Genomic DNA, 16,682 nt, shown 5'->3' on the forward strand with positions numbered 1-16,682 from the left:
TGGATATATCGTGTATATTTTCTCGTGCAAAAACGTTATTGTTGAATACAGTGCCAGCCAATAGCATCAAAGATGGAATCCCACCTGCTTCCGATTTTATGCACAAACAAGAATGTATTGTGTTTTTGAATAGAATTGTTTGTTCATGGGTTTTCAACATGAAAGCTCAAAAGTGTGAAACAAATAAAATTTGTATTATTAACCCCCGAATTTATAAGCGATTAAGGCATTGGATTGAGAAGTCGTGACCCATGGAATGAAAATAAACATTTAATATATTTATAAATAAAATGTATAGCCCTGCGAAAGATTTAAAAATTGAAAGAAACATTGGAAGATTTGCTGACATAAATCAATATACTGGTTTGAGATTAAAAACTTCTTTTGGTCGGTCGACTCAGCTTATTAAACCGCTTCAGAAGAGTGCACAGCTACCATTGACAAATATTCTATGGGAGGAACGTTTTGATTTTTCTTTTACTTCAAAACGTTTTTCCGGGTCTCTCAATTTTATACAATTAATATGACCACGCTCCCCGTAAGTGGGCCCCTGTGATCCTGTTTTGTCACATTCATCATTCGTTATACATGTACATTGTACATGTAGTTGTTTAAAAATTGCAAACTTGGGTAAGTACATGTACTTATTTCCTTAATTCATTTAAATGACTTGTACATGTTTGTATATATGATTGTGTATTTGTCGATTGGAATATGTTGGTTGAAAATGAATTCGGTCATGCGGAATCTATTTACCGAAACTGGAAAAATTTACATATGTGGACAGTTGCATTGTTTGTCATACTGCAGAGAGCTTTAGTTTACATCATAATGACATTGGCTTGCGAACGTAAATGTTGTGTTGATGTTAAAACAGGAACTTGCGATATCAACAAGCAAACCCTCTTCCACACTTCCCACGTCATATAATATTCATACCTAGAATGGCTATATAGATATTTTTGTCTCTTTATGCAGTTCATGCCTGGTTCAACCGAGCGTTTAAATTTAACATCACTCCTTTTTTTTCGTTAAATCTGTGTCATTTTTTTAGTAGCAGATGAATTTCCTGCAGAAGAGGGAAGGGAAAGGGAGTAATATTTGGTGTTTGTAATTGACAATTTGACACTGGCATTCAATCGAATCTATATATAAGGTATGTTTCCAAAGATACAATGTAAGTGATTTATTGTTGGTGTAATATAATGAAAAATCAATAAAATTTAGTATAAATCCATTTCAATTCGACTCCTTGAACTTGCATTAAAATGTGAGTCTATTGATTAATTAAAAAAAAAAACCCTTATTCATCCAACGTATTAAATGAGGAATTTCTTTAAACATGCAAAAAAACAATTGTGAATTCATGCCTTGGCTGGACTACTAGTATTTGCAGTTATGCTCTTAAGATTACAATTAAGTTATTTCTAAAAATGTGTAATAATACATCAGATTGTTAATCGTCGTAAACCGTAATTTTTGAAATAACATGCTAAGGCTTTAGTCTTGACGTTTCTTCAAATACGCCTTTATTGCTCCTTCAGTATCCTCCGTGCATGTTCTAGAGACAGGTCTTGTTAAGAAAGCGACCCTATTGATGGTCATTTGGTTCACTTATATACCAAGACCAACTGATTTTAAACCATTATTTTAAAAGTGCTTTTACTTGTCCTTCATCATAATTTGTAAGTCAGGAATTTTCAAAACTACTTTTAAAATTGTTTGTAGGCATACACCCATTGAATAAAACCTGAGTGTTTTTATTGCGTCCATAAATTTCTTTACATCATTAAAACCGAACACGCGTTACCTTTTTGAAAAGAAAAGGGATCCCTCTCCTAGAACACCTAATGGTTACAAATAATTGAATCACTATGAACATTTCAATCTTTTGTAGGTACCTGTTTATATAATAACCCGGAACTCCAGTTTGATCGAAATCCTGACTGGACCGCTTTCTTGGGCGGACCTTTGGTTAAATTATACGACACAGGCCATCGTGGTCACTCCCTATAGTACAACTCAATAACCTTACTTTTTATCTGGTAAAAATATATAAAAAGTTTTTATATCTCATTCAGATTTTCAAACACTGGCCTTTATTTGCTGATTGGTACCCACTTGCAAATTGCGTAATATAGCTTGAAACGCGGAATAAACTTTAGGTGTCAGTGTATTACCCCTTTCAGACAGAACACAGCAAATCCTGCTACTCAATATTCCGAGGGACAAAGTCTATGTTTGCTTTGCAGAATGCACGATGAATCCTTTGCATTATAAATCTTACGAATTTCTTATATAAATTGATTCATGGCTTACCTTTTTGTTGTCCTCTTTGCATAAAAAGAAAATGTCTGTCGAAACAAATCTCGGGAGATAAGAACAATGACTGCATTCTGATTTTATATAACATATAATGTACGTCTTTTTGGAAACAAAAACTAGTAAGAGTGTCTAATTTGCTGATTTTTATAGTTTCATGTAGAATGGAGAAAGAAGATGATTCCGAGGATTCCTCATCCACAAAGACACCGGCCAAAAGAGTGGTGGACGGGGGCTGGGGCTGGATGGTTGTGTTCGGTGCTTTTATGATAAACGTTATAACTGACGGATGCTCATATTCATTCGGGGTGTTGTTTACACATCTTGTCGACTATTTCCAGGCAAACAGAAGCTCCACAGCGTGGGTAGGTTCCGTATTTAACGCCGCCCCACTTCTATTTGGACCCTTCGCCAGCATAATCGCCAAACGGTTCGGGTTTCGAATTGCTACGATAGCTGGAGGTCTAATCGCAGCTATAGGGATTTTTGCGAGTGTATTTGCAAATTCTTTGGGACTTCTCAGTTTTACATATGGCTTCATTGCTGGATTTGGAATTTCCCTTCCATATTTAGCGTCTTCCGTCGTGGTGATGATGTACTTCGAAAAGAGGCGTTCCCTAGCAACGGGCTTGGCAGAATGTGGGGCCGGAATTGGAACACTGATTTTTGCACCTCTTTTGCAGTACTTCATTACAGAGTACGGTTGGCGTGGCTCTCTGCTAGTGTTAAGTGCAATTGTATCGAATATCGTCCTTTGTGGCGCTTTATTCAGACCACAACCAATCCTGGAGAACAGCAGAATCGAAATATCTATACAGCAAGATTTAGAAGCGGTTTCTCTACCGACTTGTGAAGAAAGAACCGAGGAATGTGGTAATGTCGAAGATGGAATTCAAACTATACAAAATCAATGTGTTGAAAAAGAATTATTTTTGAATCCCGAGAGCCGCTCGTTATTAGGGGGAAGTTTGATTTCGTTATCAGACAAAGCTAAAATTAAAGAGCAAAATCGAGGAGCATGTGAAGAAGAAAACGATTTGGAAGAAACTGAGAGTAAATCGAGTAATAGTTCTTGTAGAATCGTAGACACGTCGATATTTCGTAATTGGCGTTTTGTTGTTTTTTTAATTGCAAACTTTATTCTTTACTTTTGGTATGATGTGCCTTATGTCTTTACAGTGGACAGAGCTTTAGAGATTGGAGAATCGAAATCTGAAGGAGCACTTGTAGTTTCAAGTATTGGAATCGTCCACACAATTGGCAATGTTGTATTTGGATTTTTAGGGGATTGTAAAAGAGTAAACCGTTCCATTTTGTATAGTGTTTCAATGTGGCTTACTGGCCTTGGCCTCGCGTTGGTGCCACTGTCCAGAAACTCGGTATCGTTTGCAATATTTGATGCAATATATGGTTTCTTTGTGGCAGCTTCTGAGGCTTTGTCCTGTGTTATAGTGGCTGATATTTTAGGAATATCGAAATTGTCCGATGGCTATGGAATATTGATGTTTCTTCAGGGAATTGCAAATTTGGTCGGACCTCCATTTGCAGGTAAATCTCTCTCTCTCTCTCTCTCTCTCTCTCTCTCTCTCTCTCTCTCTCTCTCTCTCTCTCATGTGTTAAAATAAGTTTTGGATAACAATATAAAGTGTTCATTTGCTATCTTTCAGGCTGGCTGTATGATGTCTCAGGTTCCTATAACAACACATTTTTTGCCGCTGGAGGCTCCATTGTCTTCCTTGGAATTTTATATGCTGTTGTTCCCATTCACTCCCGATTTACATACAGAAAAATAGTTGAATAAATTGTAATATTTTTTCCTATATTTCTGAAATTTGTACGATTCTTTTTCATCATTAGCTGTAAGGTGGATAAACAGCAGTCGCATTAAAACATTGCATGATGCATGCAATTTTGAACGTTCAAGAACGACCTTGCTCTATATATACACAGACATAACCCAAAATACTGTATACAAGGTTGTTTTCGCTCCGTGTTATTTTCGCTCTTCTTCAATATTGGAAGCGGTTTCGCCACGTCTTGAATTCGTCGAGACGAAGTTGTGTTAATTTACAAAGAGGTAATTTGAGCCATTGCAATAGTCTTAAATTCGCCTTTAGACAAGGAGGGTGAAAGGAGCGAAGAAACCGAATGCGAATATTTCCCTGTATACAGTAGCTATATATATCTGGTTTATGGTGCAGATGTGTATTATGTTTTTGTAATTCACTTGATGAAAGGTTTGATATGAAAAACGCACACACGAGCATCGATTTGATATAAATTTCCAATATCAACGTTAGTAATGAACCAACACACGAGTCTCAGGAGCAGATTCATGAAAATGTCCCCGAGAAGGTATACGATGGAAATTCTTGTTTCCTGTGGAGGCGGAGGAGGAGAAGTTAATTTTATTATAGAATGAATGTGAATTCATCCTCATCAAACATCGCGCTTGAGTTTTACACTAGAAATATCCAAATATTGTTCTAGGGAAAGTTAAACTTTTTGATGATCTTAGTTTAAGATGCACTTCATTATTTTATTTTTGAATTGTACAAACACTGCAACTGTCGATAGATAAATTTTATATCTTTTACGACCCTAGAAAGTCTAACAATAAAAATTTATGATACTCCTGATATTCATGCTTAAACTCGTCATTACTCAATACACGAGCGTCAAGATAACATCAATAATATGATGCGTCTAAAACTTTTATGGGGTATTCTCAATAACAGCATAGATAAAAAGTAGTTTGTATATGATTTGAATATATTTCTATTCACTTATTAGCTCACCCGAACCGAAGGTTGATGCGAGCTTATCTGTTACCTGTTGTTCGGTCGTTAACTTTCAACCTTTCGATTTCTTTTTTTGCAATGGAATCGTTAGACCAATTTAATCCAAACTTGCTATTAAGGTTGAGAATAAAAACTGCAAGGTAAAAGAGATTACCTCAAAACTGTAAAAATATATGGTGTACATGTATATGGGGGATGTTTTTTTTTCTCTGGAACCACTGCTCCAAAAATCCTTATATCGCAAAAGATCTGAATTGGTTGAAACCGTGACCCGCTGACCATGGGGGGGGGGGGGGCATTAAGGGGTACAATGGCCCCGATTCAATGAAAATGGATGTATAAAGATATACATGCATATGGTATATTTGAATATTAGTATGAAAGAGCGAAATGTATCCTTATACATGTAAATGACATTTTTCCTGTTCTAGAAGAGCTGCCCCCCCCCCCCCCCCCCTTTTGCTTTTAATCTATAAAAATCAATTTTTAAAAAACCTGTCCGGTATAAAATTCATTTTTATTGTCCCCCGCCGCAACGCGGGGCGGGGACATAGAAATGCCGGGCGTCCGTCCGTGGGTCCGTGTGTCTGTGGGTCCGTGTGTCTGTGGGTCCGTGCGTCCGTGTGTCCGTGCGTCCGTCCGTCACACTTTTTTGTAAGCGCTCTAATGCCTACAAATTTTGACGGATTTTCATTAAATTTATACCAAATGTTTATACCACTATTACCTTGGTCAAGTTCGAAAATCAGCATTGGTCGATCCTTTTTGTTGGAGTTATGGGACTTTGACCACAATAATGACTCTGTTTTATCCAAAAATCGACCTTGTAAGCGCTCTCATGCCTACAAATTTGGACGGATTTTCATTAAATTTATACCAAATGTTTATACTACTAATACCTTGGTCAAGTTCGAAAGTCAGCATTGGTCGATACTTTTTGTTAGAGTTATGGGACTTTGACCACAATAATGACTCCGTTTTATCCAAAAGTTGACCTTGTAAGCGCTCTCATGCCTACAAATTTTGACGGATTTTCATTAAATTTATACCAAATGTTTACACCACTTATACTTTGGTAAAGTTCGAAAATCAGCATTGGTCGATCCTTTTTGTTGGAGTTATGGGACTTTGACCACAATAATGACTCCAGTTTATCCGAAAATTGGCCTTGTAAGCGCTCTCATGCCTACAAATTTTGACGGATTTTCATTAAATTTATACCAAATGTTTATACCACTATTACCTTGGTCAAGTTCGAAAATCAGCATTGGTCGATCCTTTTTGTTGGAGTTATGGGACTTTGACCACAATAATGACTCTGTTTTATCCAAAAATCGACCTTGTAAGCGCTCTCATGCCTACAAATTTGGACGGATTTTCATTAAATTTATACCAAATGTTTATACTACTAATACCTTGGTCAAGTTCGAAAGTCAGCATTGGTCGATACTTTTTGTTAGAGTTATGGGACTTTGACCACAATAATGACTCCGTTTTATCCAAAAGTTGACCTTGTAAGCGCCCTCAAGCCTACAAATTTTGACGGATTTTCATTAAATTTATACCAAATGTTTACACCACTTATACTTTGGTAAAGTTCGAAAATCAGCATTGGTCGATCCTTTTTGTTGGAGTTATGGGACTTTGACCACAATAATGACTCCAGTTTATCCGAAAATTGGCCTTGTAAGCGCTCTCATGCCTACAAATTTTGACGGATTTTCATTAAATTTATACCAAATGTTTATACCACTAATACTTTGGTCAAGTTCGAAAATCAGCATTGGTCGATACTTTTTGTTGGAGTTATGAGACTTTGACCGCAATAATGACTCTGTTTTATCCAAAATTGACCTTGTAAGCGCTCTCATGCCTACAAATTTTGACGGATTTTCATTAAATTTATACCAAATGTTTATACCACTATTACCTTGGTCAAGTTCGAAAATCAGCATTGGTCGATACTTTTTGTTGGAGTTATGGTACTTTGACCGCAATAATGACTCCGTTTTATCCAAAAATTGACCTTGTAAGCGCTCTCATGCCTACAAATTTTGACAGATTTTCATTAAATTTATACCAAATGTTTATACCACTAATACCTTGGTCAAGTTCGAAAATCAGCATTGGTCGATGGACTCGATACTAGTATACTGCTTGACCGGCGGGGGACCCAGGAATTCTATTCTTGTTAGTGTTTTCTTTTTCTAATGATTAAATACATCCATTTACTAAAACATTTATTGATATTCTTAGTATTTACTTCTTTTTCAAAAATTTGCTCGTCCCCATAGACCTTAATGCAATCTCCATTAATTAATTACTGCTTAGGTAATAACATTTTTTGAAAATTTCTCTTGGTTAATCCTTTTTTGCTCAAAAATGCTTCGAATTGATATCAGAGTATTTTGATAAATGATGTATATTCAAAGTTAGAAAAATTGGGTACAAATATGGATCGGATGCCTTAAATATTTCTTACCCTTTTTCCACAATGCCTTTATAAGATTTGATTTCTACGAATTTTTCAAACTTCTGGGTGGATGGGATATTCGTGTTACGCTGACGTGTTTCTCAACGCTGCTTGGCCAGAATGGATATCATCTGTGTCGGTCAGACTGGTTTGACAGCCAGCGCCAAATAGCTCATTCATTAGAAAGTTTATTTTTTAACTATAATTTACATCTTTAAACCATAGTTAACGCGATCATCTACATAGGTATGTTTCAGAAGTGAAAACCATAATTAACAATAAAAACAACCATTTGCGATTGCAAAACATAGTTTATCTGATAAACTGATTATCTGTGGTTTTACAATTTGTGAAACTATGATGAACAACTCTTAATTATAGTTAACAGATGTGAATTAAAGTTAACATATGTGAATCTATATTTATCAACCAGTTCAATTGTTAACGTTTATTTACAGACAGTAAACTTAAATAAGCAATCGTAAAGTATACTGTAAAGTATAGTACAGCCGTTAAATATTGTTTTACAGATGAAAACTATATAGTTAAAGAATCGTTAACTATAGTTTGTGGTTCGTAAACTATAGTTAACCGTCAAAAAATTTAGTTTATCTACAGTAAAACTATGTTAAGCTCATTTTTGTGAACATGGCGTGCCAAAATGGATGCGTACATTTATTAGAATATATTTGATTTTAGATTTCAAACTGTGAAATTGGGGAAAATCAACACAAGCAATTGGGTGAGGAAATTGAAAAGATTCTTCTTTTTTTTACATTTCAATGTAACACGCTTTGCATTATTAAAGTGACCCATAAACATTTTATTTTTTTATCAAATATAGGCCTATCTAATTCTTTCTTGATAAAAGTTATTAAGTCAAGAAATGGTTAGTGCGTATGTTTTTAAGTTTTTGAATTTCATATATGAAAAGAAATCGGACCATTAAATTTTAAAATTTTTGCCATTTTACAAGCATCGTAGTATACATATACAGTTCAGATTCAAATTATGACAGTTCATAAGGTGAACGATGTGGCCCATGAACCTCTGGTGTCGGGTTCGGAATACAAGTCAAACAATATGGCGCTGCCCATGTAGGTAGGTGGTACACAAACATCAAATTATAAACATTTTATTCCTTTTGTATCTCGGCGGAGTATTTTTTATTTGGAGTTTTGAATATTTTATATTTGATAGTAATACATCATATTCATCTTATTCGGATATAATGTATGATTAACAGAGTGTATTTTTATTTTATCGTGTAATAATTTTGATGACATCAGTAAAAATATTTTATTTATAGATAAAAATGTGAAGCATGGATATGAACCATCTAATGAGTCGAGGGGAGTGGAAAATCTGCTCACGATGCCTTCGAATCCTCAGTGTTTGCTTTTTGGGAAGCGCTGGACCCCATTCCAATTCACACTTGTTGTATTCATATTCCTAGTGCTGTTTAATGAATATTTTATATACGTCTTTCAAACTATGAGATGGCCTAACGTCCCAGATATTAATAGGTACGTTTTAATACATGTATTAAGTTTTTATTTTTTTGTGTATTTATTATTGTGACAATCGGACCATTATGACCACATGCTCTGGATATTCTCATTTGAGATGTGGACAGACTATGTGGCTATGTCTGTCTATTATCAAAAGGGAATAACATGCTTGACAGCCCAGTTGGACTTGACTAGAGATTCAAGAGGCTTGGGTCAAGTTCAAATCATTATTTGGGCCATCATGTGTTGTATCTTATGTCATATTTCCTCCCATCTACTTACATTTGGTATTGTGACTAAATGTTTGAACTGACATGTTCGAGTCCCTGAAAAGTTCTACTGAATGCAAAATGAATTTGGTCAGCGAACACCTAACATTTCAGGGACTGTAACGTGGCTCCTGCCAGGGGAATTAACCCTGGATGTTGATATTTGAGGGGTACAGATCATTATAGGGTGGAGGAACATGACAATGAGACCATTTTGATAACCGGTACCAGATAGAGCACCTAACTACAAAATAAACTAGAGATTCAGGAGGCCAGGGTTTGAATCCTAGTTTAGCCTGTCAAGTTTGGTCCCATTCCTTTTACATAGTATTATAACTGGAAATGATACTTTCTAAAAGCTTGTAAATTTTTACTGTAAATGTATTACATATACATGTCTAACTTAATCTTTAATTATCATTATTTTATGTTGTAGGGAGGATGGCTCATCAGTGGTCATATTATTAGTGGCAGATCCCCAGATACAGGGCTATCAGTTCGAAGGATCCATCATTGGTCCTTTTGCTAGATGGGATGCTGACAAGTAATTACAGTACTCTTTTCATTCTGTAATGCATGTTTGTTATAGTGATACATGTATAATATGTACATATACTTAATGTTCATGTGTCTTTTATCTGTATAGTTTAATAGTATAGACTGATAAGAAGGAGATATTTTTTGCCTTTACCAGGTACCCAGTAATTACATTCTCAATAATTGGCAATTAGGTATATTTCAGTTCCGATTTTTCTAAACCTATTTTAAAAGCTCTGAACATCAAATCCTTTTTACTTCACAAAAATAGTCAGTAATTTCCACCTTAAAAAAATATTTTGGCTTTTTGAAGAATATTCAGTAGCAATTAGAGAGAATTAATGATTGATGATTTAAATTATATCAAAATGTCAGAAAAAAAGATGGAACTACTACATGTAGATTAAATCAACTTGTGTGTGTTACATATTTGCTATTAAATATTAATTTTTCAAATAAGTAGTACCAGTGTAATCTAATATTTTGAGCCCTCTTCTCCAAAAGCAAATGAAAAGCAGAGGGGGGTTCAATATATCACGGCCATGATATATTGAACCCACAGAGTTCAATATTTAATGAGGGTTTAATATTTCACAGCTATACATCGAACCCGGGTTCATAATATTGCATAATATATTAAACCAAAGTTCAATATTTCATGGTATCAAAATATTACATGACAACAGTAGTACTGATTTTTTTCCATGGTGACTAAAGCTTGGCTGAAATTTTTCAAATTTGATAGTCAAATTTCTCTTTTTTTTCTTCCAAAAATGCAGAAAAATCATTGCAAGGTAACTGACAAAGGTTTTGATAATGCTTTAACATATTTGATGTTTAGTTATCTGAGGAAGACATTTTCATTTGCCGCTGCTCATACAAAGCCAGACATTGTGATATTTTTGGGGGACTTGATGGATGAGGGGAGTCAGGCCACTCCCAATGAATACAGGGACACTTACTACAGATTCCTCAACATTTTCTCACATTCTCCAAGTGTCAAGGTACAGATTCACATGACAAAGAAATGGAAAGGCCCATTGAAAGTTCTATCCTTGATCTTCATCAAAATTCAAAAATCAGAAATTAAAATGAAATGGAAAATTATATATAAATAATGAAATGGCATTATATATTGTAAACACATATGTACTAGTAATATTAGCTTAAAATCTCTTCTTTTTTGTTAGAGAATCTACATTCCAGGGGATAATGACATTGGAGGGGAATACAGAGATTATAGAACCCCACAGAAAGTGGACAGATTTGAAAAACATTTTGAACAAGTGGATGGTATAATTAGGCATGAGTTCATAGATTTTATAAAGGTAAACTTAGGCTCACTCATGTACATGTCTTGCATAAATTTTATTGATAAAGGAAAAATTTTTGTTTTAAAGTATAAAGAATGTTTCAAACTAGCAAATAATAACCCTTGAAACGAAATCAGAAATACAGCAGAGGGAAAATAGATGATGTTTTTACAGTATATATTCTATTCTATAATTCGTCTATTTTTATGAATTCTTTTTAATACAGATGGATGTCAGAATTCAAAATACAATGTATCAAGAAAAAGAGAGGTTGTTCAAACAATATAAGACATCTATGACGTCACCAGTCCGAGTGGTTCTAAATCATGAGAGTCTGCTTCCTATACAGTTTAAAGCTCCTTTTTACCCGGTAAGGTTAAAGAATGCATACCTATATACAAAGTACACTGAAGTTCTGGATATACATGTATTACAAGGGCAGATAACCTTGATTTATATTATCTATAGATATTTTCAAGATAAATCGAGACTGAGTTGTTGTATCTGTACTATGTCAGAATCTTTTAAATACTTCATCAGAAGTGTGAAATGGAATTTTTTTTCATAAAAATTCTAAATATATTCATTTTTTTTAGCTATAAATTGTTTGAAAATTCTCTTTATTACAGCTGTTATCTGCAGTCAGCAGTCAATTGATTTTTTCGGCTCACTGGCACAAGGTAAAACAAAATTGATATAAATTCATAATTAATATGTCACTTAACTCAATATTCAGTTCAAAATTCATAAATGTAAGTTATATTTTAAAAACAACTTAAGTTAGTGATATCAAATGTTTAATGATTTTGTTAGTAATATAAACACATAATATGGATTTGTAAAATAATGGAATCCTCTTACATTTGGCAGATATTGATGGCTTTGTTTATACTCCTGCAGATATCATTCTTACAAGTCATACGTATATATATGAATATCTAATTTCCTTCCTGTCTATTTCAGCCAGTAGCATATATCTGTAATGACTGCATGAGGCAAGATGATTTCTCCTGGTCAGTACACCAGAGAGATTTGACCCACATGCATGGATTCATGTTTGAGAACATAAGTCGCAGTGCAGAGTGCTTGACGGAAATTATGGTGCCGACCTGTAGCTATAGAATGGGCGAGCCTCACATGGGATATGGAGTCGCAGTGTTGGGTAAATTATTCAGCTGAAAACTTTAGCAGACACCAAGAAAATTGTTATCCTAAACCTGTCAATTAGAAAAAAAAATTATATAATACAAATAGATTCATTTCAATCAGCTTGAATCTTGTTTCTATTTAAGGAATAAGGAATCATTCTGTCACTATTATGAGGTGATAATTTTGGTCAAATCAAAAAAATGCTGAAAGTCTTTACGAGAGTTTTATCACACCCCAACTGAAATTATCACCTCACAATATTCAAAGAATGTTTCCTTATTACTCATATTTATATTATTCTCAGCGTACTGTATACAGGTTTAATTTCATCCTTCTAAACTTTTAAACAATTTTGCCGTATCTTGAGTTTGCTCAGACACAATTGTGTTTAAAGAGATAAAGTTTAAGACAGCATTTATATGATTTTTATTTCCTTTAATGATGCAAATCCTGCTTGCACCCCAATAATACATCATTTAAATTTATTGGTCTGTACATTGCAAAATCCATTTGTAGTTTTATCACAGAAAAACTGAAAAATGTAGATATAAGGTTAAAAATTATGCATTCACAGCAAGAATTTATAAATATATATATTCATCATAAGCATGTACATTTACCTGGTTCTGTCTATTAAATTTGTTTCTCCTATCTATATGTTATTATTTGTGAATCAGAAAGAATTATAGTACCGTATAATTTTTTTCATTTTTAAAGAATTTACGATATAAGTGTTTACAGGTATTATGGTTTTATTTTTTAGATAAAAACGGCGGTCTTCACTATGGAATCTTGTGGAATCCGAATCGCTATCGAGTACTGTATAGTTACATCATAGTCTGGATTTTCGTCATCTTAGTGAACGTGATTTGCTTCTGTTGTCCAGGCGTGACCAGATGTTTTGGCAGAAGACTGGTCAGGTGATGTCACGCAGGATTAGCCAATCAGTGCTATGCATCTCATCAGCTGGAACCAATCAGCTCCCTCTCCCAGCATTCCTTGGAGTTGCAGTACAGGAATAGAACATCATGTTACATACTGATGTACCATAATAATTCTCTTGTGTCGTGTGTTACGGGAAATTGTTGATAGTCATAGTAGTTTTTGCTTCATTTTTATTTTCCATGAGTTTGCATTCTTTGTTTACACCGTAAGTGCAATTCTAAAACGAGACAAAACTTGTGTAAGTTTTTATGTTGATGTTTCATGTACATGTATGTAGTTCAAAGTCATTTCCATTAAGGGAGTATTGTGTACTGGTCAATTTTATACAGAAGTATGTTTAGGGCAACTTTCTCTCTGAAATGCCAATTTTCATTTTGGAATCTTGGAATTTTCGATTTTCCAACCAGTTTCTGTTCGAAATTCTAAAATAAAAATTGTAAATTTAAAGTTATATAACCTGAGGGTAAATTCCAAGAATTTTAAGATTTATGTTAAAAAATTCCAAGATTTTTATCTGAAATTCCAATTTTTTGTAGAAAAACATTATTAAGTGACTACCATACCATTGATATGAGCGGTGTTCATTTGCATAAAACTCCTCTAAAGATAACAACATATATTGGTCTGGGGATTAGAGAGATAATCCTGAAGAATTTTTTTTTCCTTTGTAAGATTGTCAAGATAAAAGATGTCTGCTGATAAATTAGCAATGCAAACTAAATATTGTACGTTTTAATGATAATCTAGTTAAATTATGGTAGTTATTATCACACAAAAAGATGATAAAATTGTGAAGAGAGATGATTAGCTACCATATATTTGTACTGAATTATTTTTTTAAAATTCCACCCATAATTAGCCTTACTTACCTGTGTAGTTATTCTTTTCTTAATGACAATATTTTCAAGTGGTACCAGTTGTTTATCATTATTCTTTACCATGGAAGATTTTGGAGATTGTGTGTGTAATAGTTTTGAAAGATGCATCTGATGGTTGTATATACATGCAATACATGTATACAGATTAGGAATATTGTAGATGAACAAGCCTTTCACTAAACAGGATCTCAGAGAATGGAATGGTATTAGAGTTCGTGTGTCCCCTGATTTTTTTAAACAGAGGGCGTTATAATTACGGTATACAGGGAAATATTCGCCCCAGTTTAATTTTCACTCCTTTTGCACTGGTTGTCATCTGGCAAATTTAATTAAAATCAGACAAATTCCATTTTAATTCTAAAATTATCTCTCTTTAAACACAACTGTGTCTTCGTGAATTCAAGACGGGTAAAAATTGTTTGCAAGTGAAGAAGGATGAAAATAAAATGGGGTGAAAATAATCCTGAATACAGTAATGTTATTTTGAATGCATTTTTTTGTGCCTGTGAAAAATACCGTACGATTATGTTATGCATGATATATACTTTTAGATAACATGTTTTTCATGCATGCAGAATTGTTCATGCATGATATATATGTTATTGATGGCAGATGAACTTATTTATGAATGCCATGGCGAGAGTTTGGGCAAAACAGTATTAAGGTTTCACTTGTCTATCATGTAAAGTCCTCATATAGCCATAACGGTCAAAATGGCCACTACATTATAATAGTAATTTAGGGAAACACAAAGCTTTAAAAAATATGGAGTTTCAATTGATAGATAAATGATTATTTCAGTTAGTTTATGTAACTATTGTGAGAAAAGACTTTCACCAAAAGATGAAACAAGAAGGGAAACGTATTGAACACTTAATGTGTATGTTTGATTTATTCAGATTATTATTACGTGTGAAATATATGTTAAAAAACTTTTTTTTGTAATATACATGTAAGTGAAATACAAAAGAAGACATTTCAGAGCTGCCTTGAAGGCAATGCAGGAATGGTCATCAAAAGATGGTGCGTCAAATTGTGATACTTCTTTTTTCTTTTGTATTATTTTCTGATTTTTTTTTTTTGGTGGGGGGAGGGGTCAATGTATGTAAGTGCGATAGATCTAAAACATTTTAAAAATGTTCATAGGGAAGCAACAGTCATGTTTACTATACATGTAATCTACTGTTATGATTAAGGAATGAGAACATTAGAAAACATTCTAACATTGGTGTTGGAATGTAAACATTTTGATTTTATCTTTTCTGGTATAATATCCCAAGCTAAGTGATTGTTAATTGAATTCTACCTCATCCATATTGGATGGAAAGACCAATTTTCATGAACGTTTGTATTGTTACTTTAAATTTCAAAAGTTTTGTGTCCAGTGGTGTTTTTTTTTTCTTTTATGTATTGAAATAGACATTAAAATATAGACTTACTTCCCTTTGCTACTGTAAATTCTGTAATACAACAATATTGTAAAAAAATATATTTTATAAAAAGAAAGGTACAGAGTACATGTAGGTTTGATTCTGTTTTAAATGAGGAATTTGAAAAGAATTCCAAACAACCAACGTTGCTTTGAGGTTGATTTATGGTTCATAGAACTTACTTTTTTTGTCATAAATTCTCTTAAATGGATTATGATATGAAAATATAGAGGTTGTTTGTATATTTTCTGAATGGCATTGATGTTTTAATCATTGGCTTTTTTTTTTTTACATATATACTTATCTACATGTATGACTAAAGTTATTTAGAGCTTGGTTGATTTAAAAATGTTATTTATAAATAATGAAAAGAGATGAATGAAAAATACGTGTAATTGAAATCATGAAAAATTATGCAATATCTTCTGATAGAGCTGCATAGTAATGTTAGCAATTTCATGATTGAGTGGATTCTGTTTTCAAATTAATTTGTTTGCAAAGTGCTTTTATTACTTACAGATTAAACTATTCCAGCGTGGTTTACAGTTGTCGACGTTTTATTATTATTGTAATTTTCTAACTTGGGGATTTTAACAGAAGTAGTTCATACGTGATATCGCTGTAATGATGAATTCAATATAACTGTGATTCTCTTTGAAACGAATAGATGCACGTTGTTACAGTAAAAGTTTAAAATTTATTAATTAAATCTTAACTATAGCAACAAATCTGCTGAGCTATTCCCCAAACATCACGACGGTGAAAACCAGAGTGTGATACAGTTACAATCAGGTGAAAAATCATATTGATGTAACTAGAGTGAAACAACAGTCGTAGGTTGTTGACTACTTAGATTAGTCGCTCTTCTCCTTTTTGCGGGACACTTCTATTCTTGCATGTACTGTACTACAGTGTATAAAGAGGCCAGTAAGTGACCGGTGAACAAGTTTCATCACACCAAAACTGAAGTACAGTTATCAGTGAGTGTTTATCATTTCCTGTGCTTAATATTACGTTTATTTATTCTTTATGCGAGTCCGCTTATCAGAGAGGG

General features: G+C 33.6%; 2 protein-coding genes across 5 annotated transcripts; both read left to right on the top strand.

The window, feature by feature from the left end:
* Positions 1-436: 436 nt before the first annotated feature.
* On the top strand, positions 437-4,254 carry LOC128166931 (monocarboxylate transporter 12-like). 4 transcript variants are annotated; one of them, XM_052832396.1, is made up of 5 exons: positions 437-630; positions 1,055-1,156; positions 1,898-2,045; positions 2,476-3,870; positions 3,990-4,254. In XM_052832396.1, the coding sequence occupies exons 4-5, from the start codon at positions 2,487-2,489 to the stop codon at positions 4,121-4,123; spliced, it is 1,518 nt and encodes a 505-aa protein (XP_052688356.1). In that variant the 5' UTR covers positions 437-630; positions 1,055-1,156; positions 1,898-2,045; positions 2,476-2,486; the 3' UTR covers positions 4,124-4,254. The 4 variants fall into 4 exon arrangements, with proteins under 4 accessions (XP_052688356.1, XP_052688358.1, XP_052688357.1 ...); XM_052832398.1 differs by having other exon boundaries at positions 1,058-1,156; XM_052832397.1 differs by lacking the exon at positions 1,898-2,045.
* A 4,360-nt stretch (positions 4,255-8,614) lies between these two features.
* LOC128166939 (uncharacterized) lies at positions 8,615-15,651 on the top strand. Its single transcript, XM_052832413.1, has 9 exons — positions 8,615-8,697; positions 8,906-9,122; positions 9,813-9,920; positions 10,755-10,917; positions 11,104-11,241; positions 11,453-11,596; positions 11,856-11,906; positions 12,190-12,388; positions 13,139-15,651. Exons 2-9 carry the CDS (start codon positions 8,971-8,973, stop codon positions 13,297-13,299), a joined length of 1,116 nt encoding a protein of 371 aa, XP_052688373.1. The 5' UTR covers positions 8,615-8,697; positions 8,906-8,970; the 3' UTR covers positions 13,300-15,651.
* The last annotated feature ends 1,031 nt before the right edge of the window (positions 15,652-16,682 follow it).

Source organism: Crassostrea angulata, chromosome 10, assembly GCF_025612915.1.
Source record: "Crassostrea angulata isolate pt1a10 chromosome 10, ASM2561291v2, whole genome shotgun sequence".
Taxonomy (NCBI): Eukaryota; Metazoa; Mollusca; class Bivalvia; order Ostreida; family Ostreidae; genus Magallana; species Magallana angulata.

Excerpts from the sequence above, each read along its gene's own strand:
- LOC128166939 (XM_052832413.1), top strand. The coding sequence starts at position 8,971 with ATGCCTTCGAATCCTCAGTGTTTGCTTTTTGGGAAGCGCTGGACCCCA. Across the intron at positions 11,597-11,855 it reads TTAAAGCTCCTTTTTACCCG|CTGTTATCTGCAGTCAGCAG; the intron begins GTAAGGTTAAAG and ends TCTTTATTACAG. Across the intron at positions 12,389-13,138 it reads ATATGGAGTCGCAGTGTTGG|ATAAAAACGGCGGTCTTCAC; the intron begins GTAAATTATTCA and ends TTTATTTTTTAG.
- LOC128166931 (XM_052832396.1), top strand. The coding sequence starts at position 2,487 with ATGGAGAAAGAAGATGATTCCGAGGATTCCTCATCCACAAAGACACCG. Across the intron at positions 3,871-3,989 it reads GGTCGGACCTCCATTTGCAG|GCTGGCTGTATGATGTCTCA; the intron begins GTAAATCTCTCT and ends GCTATCTTTCAG.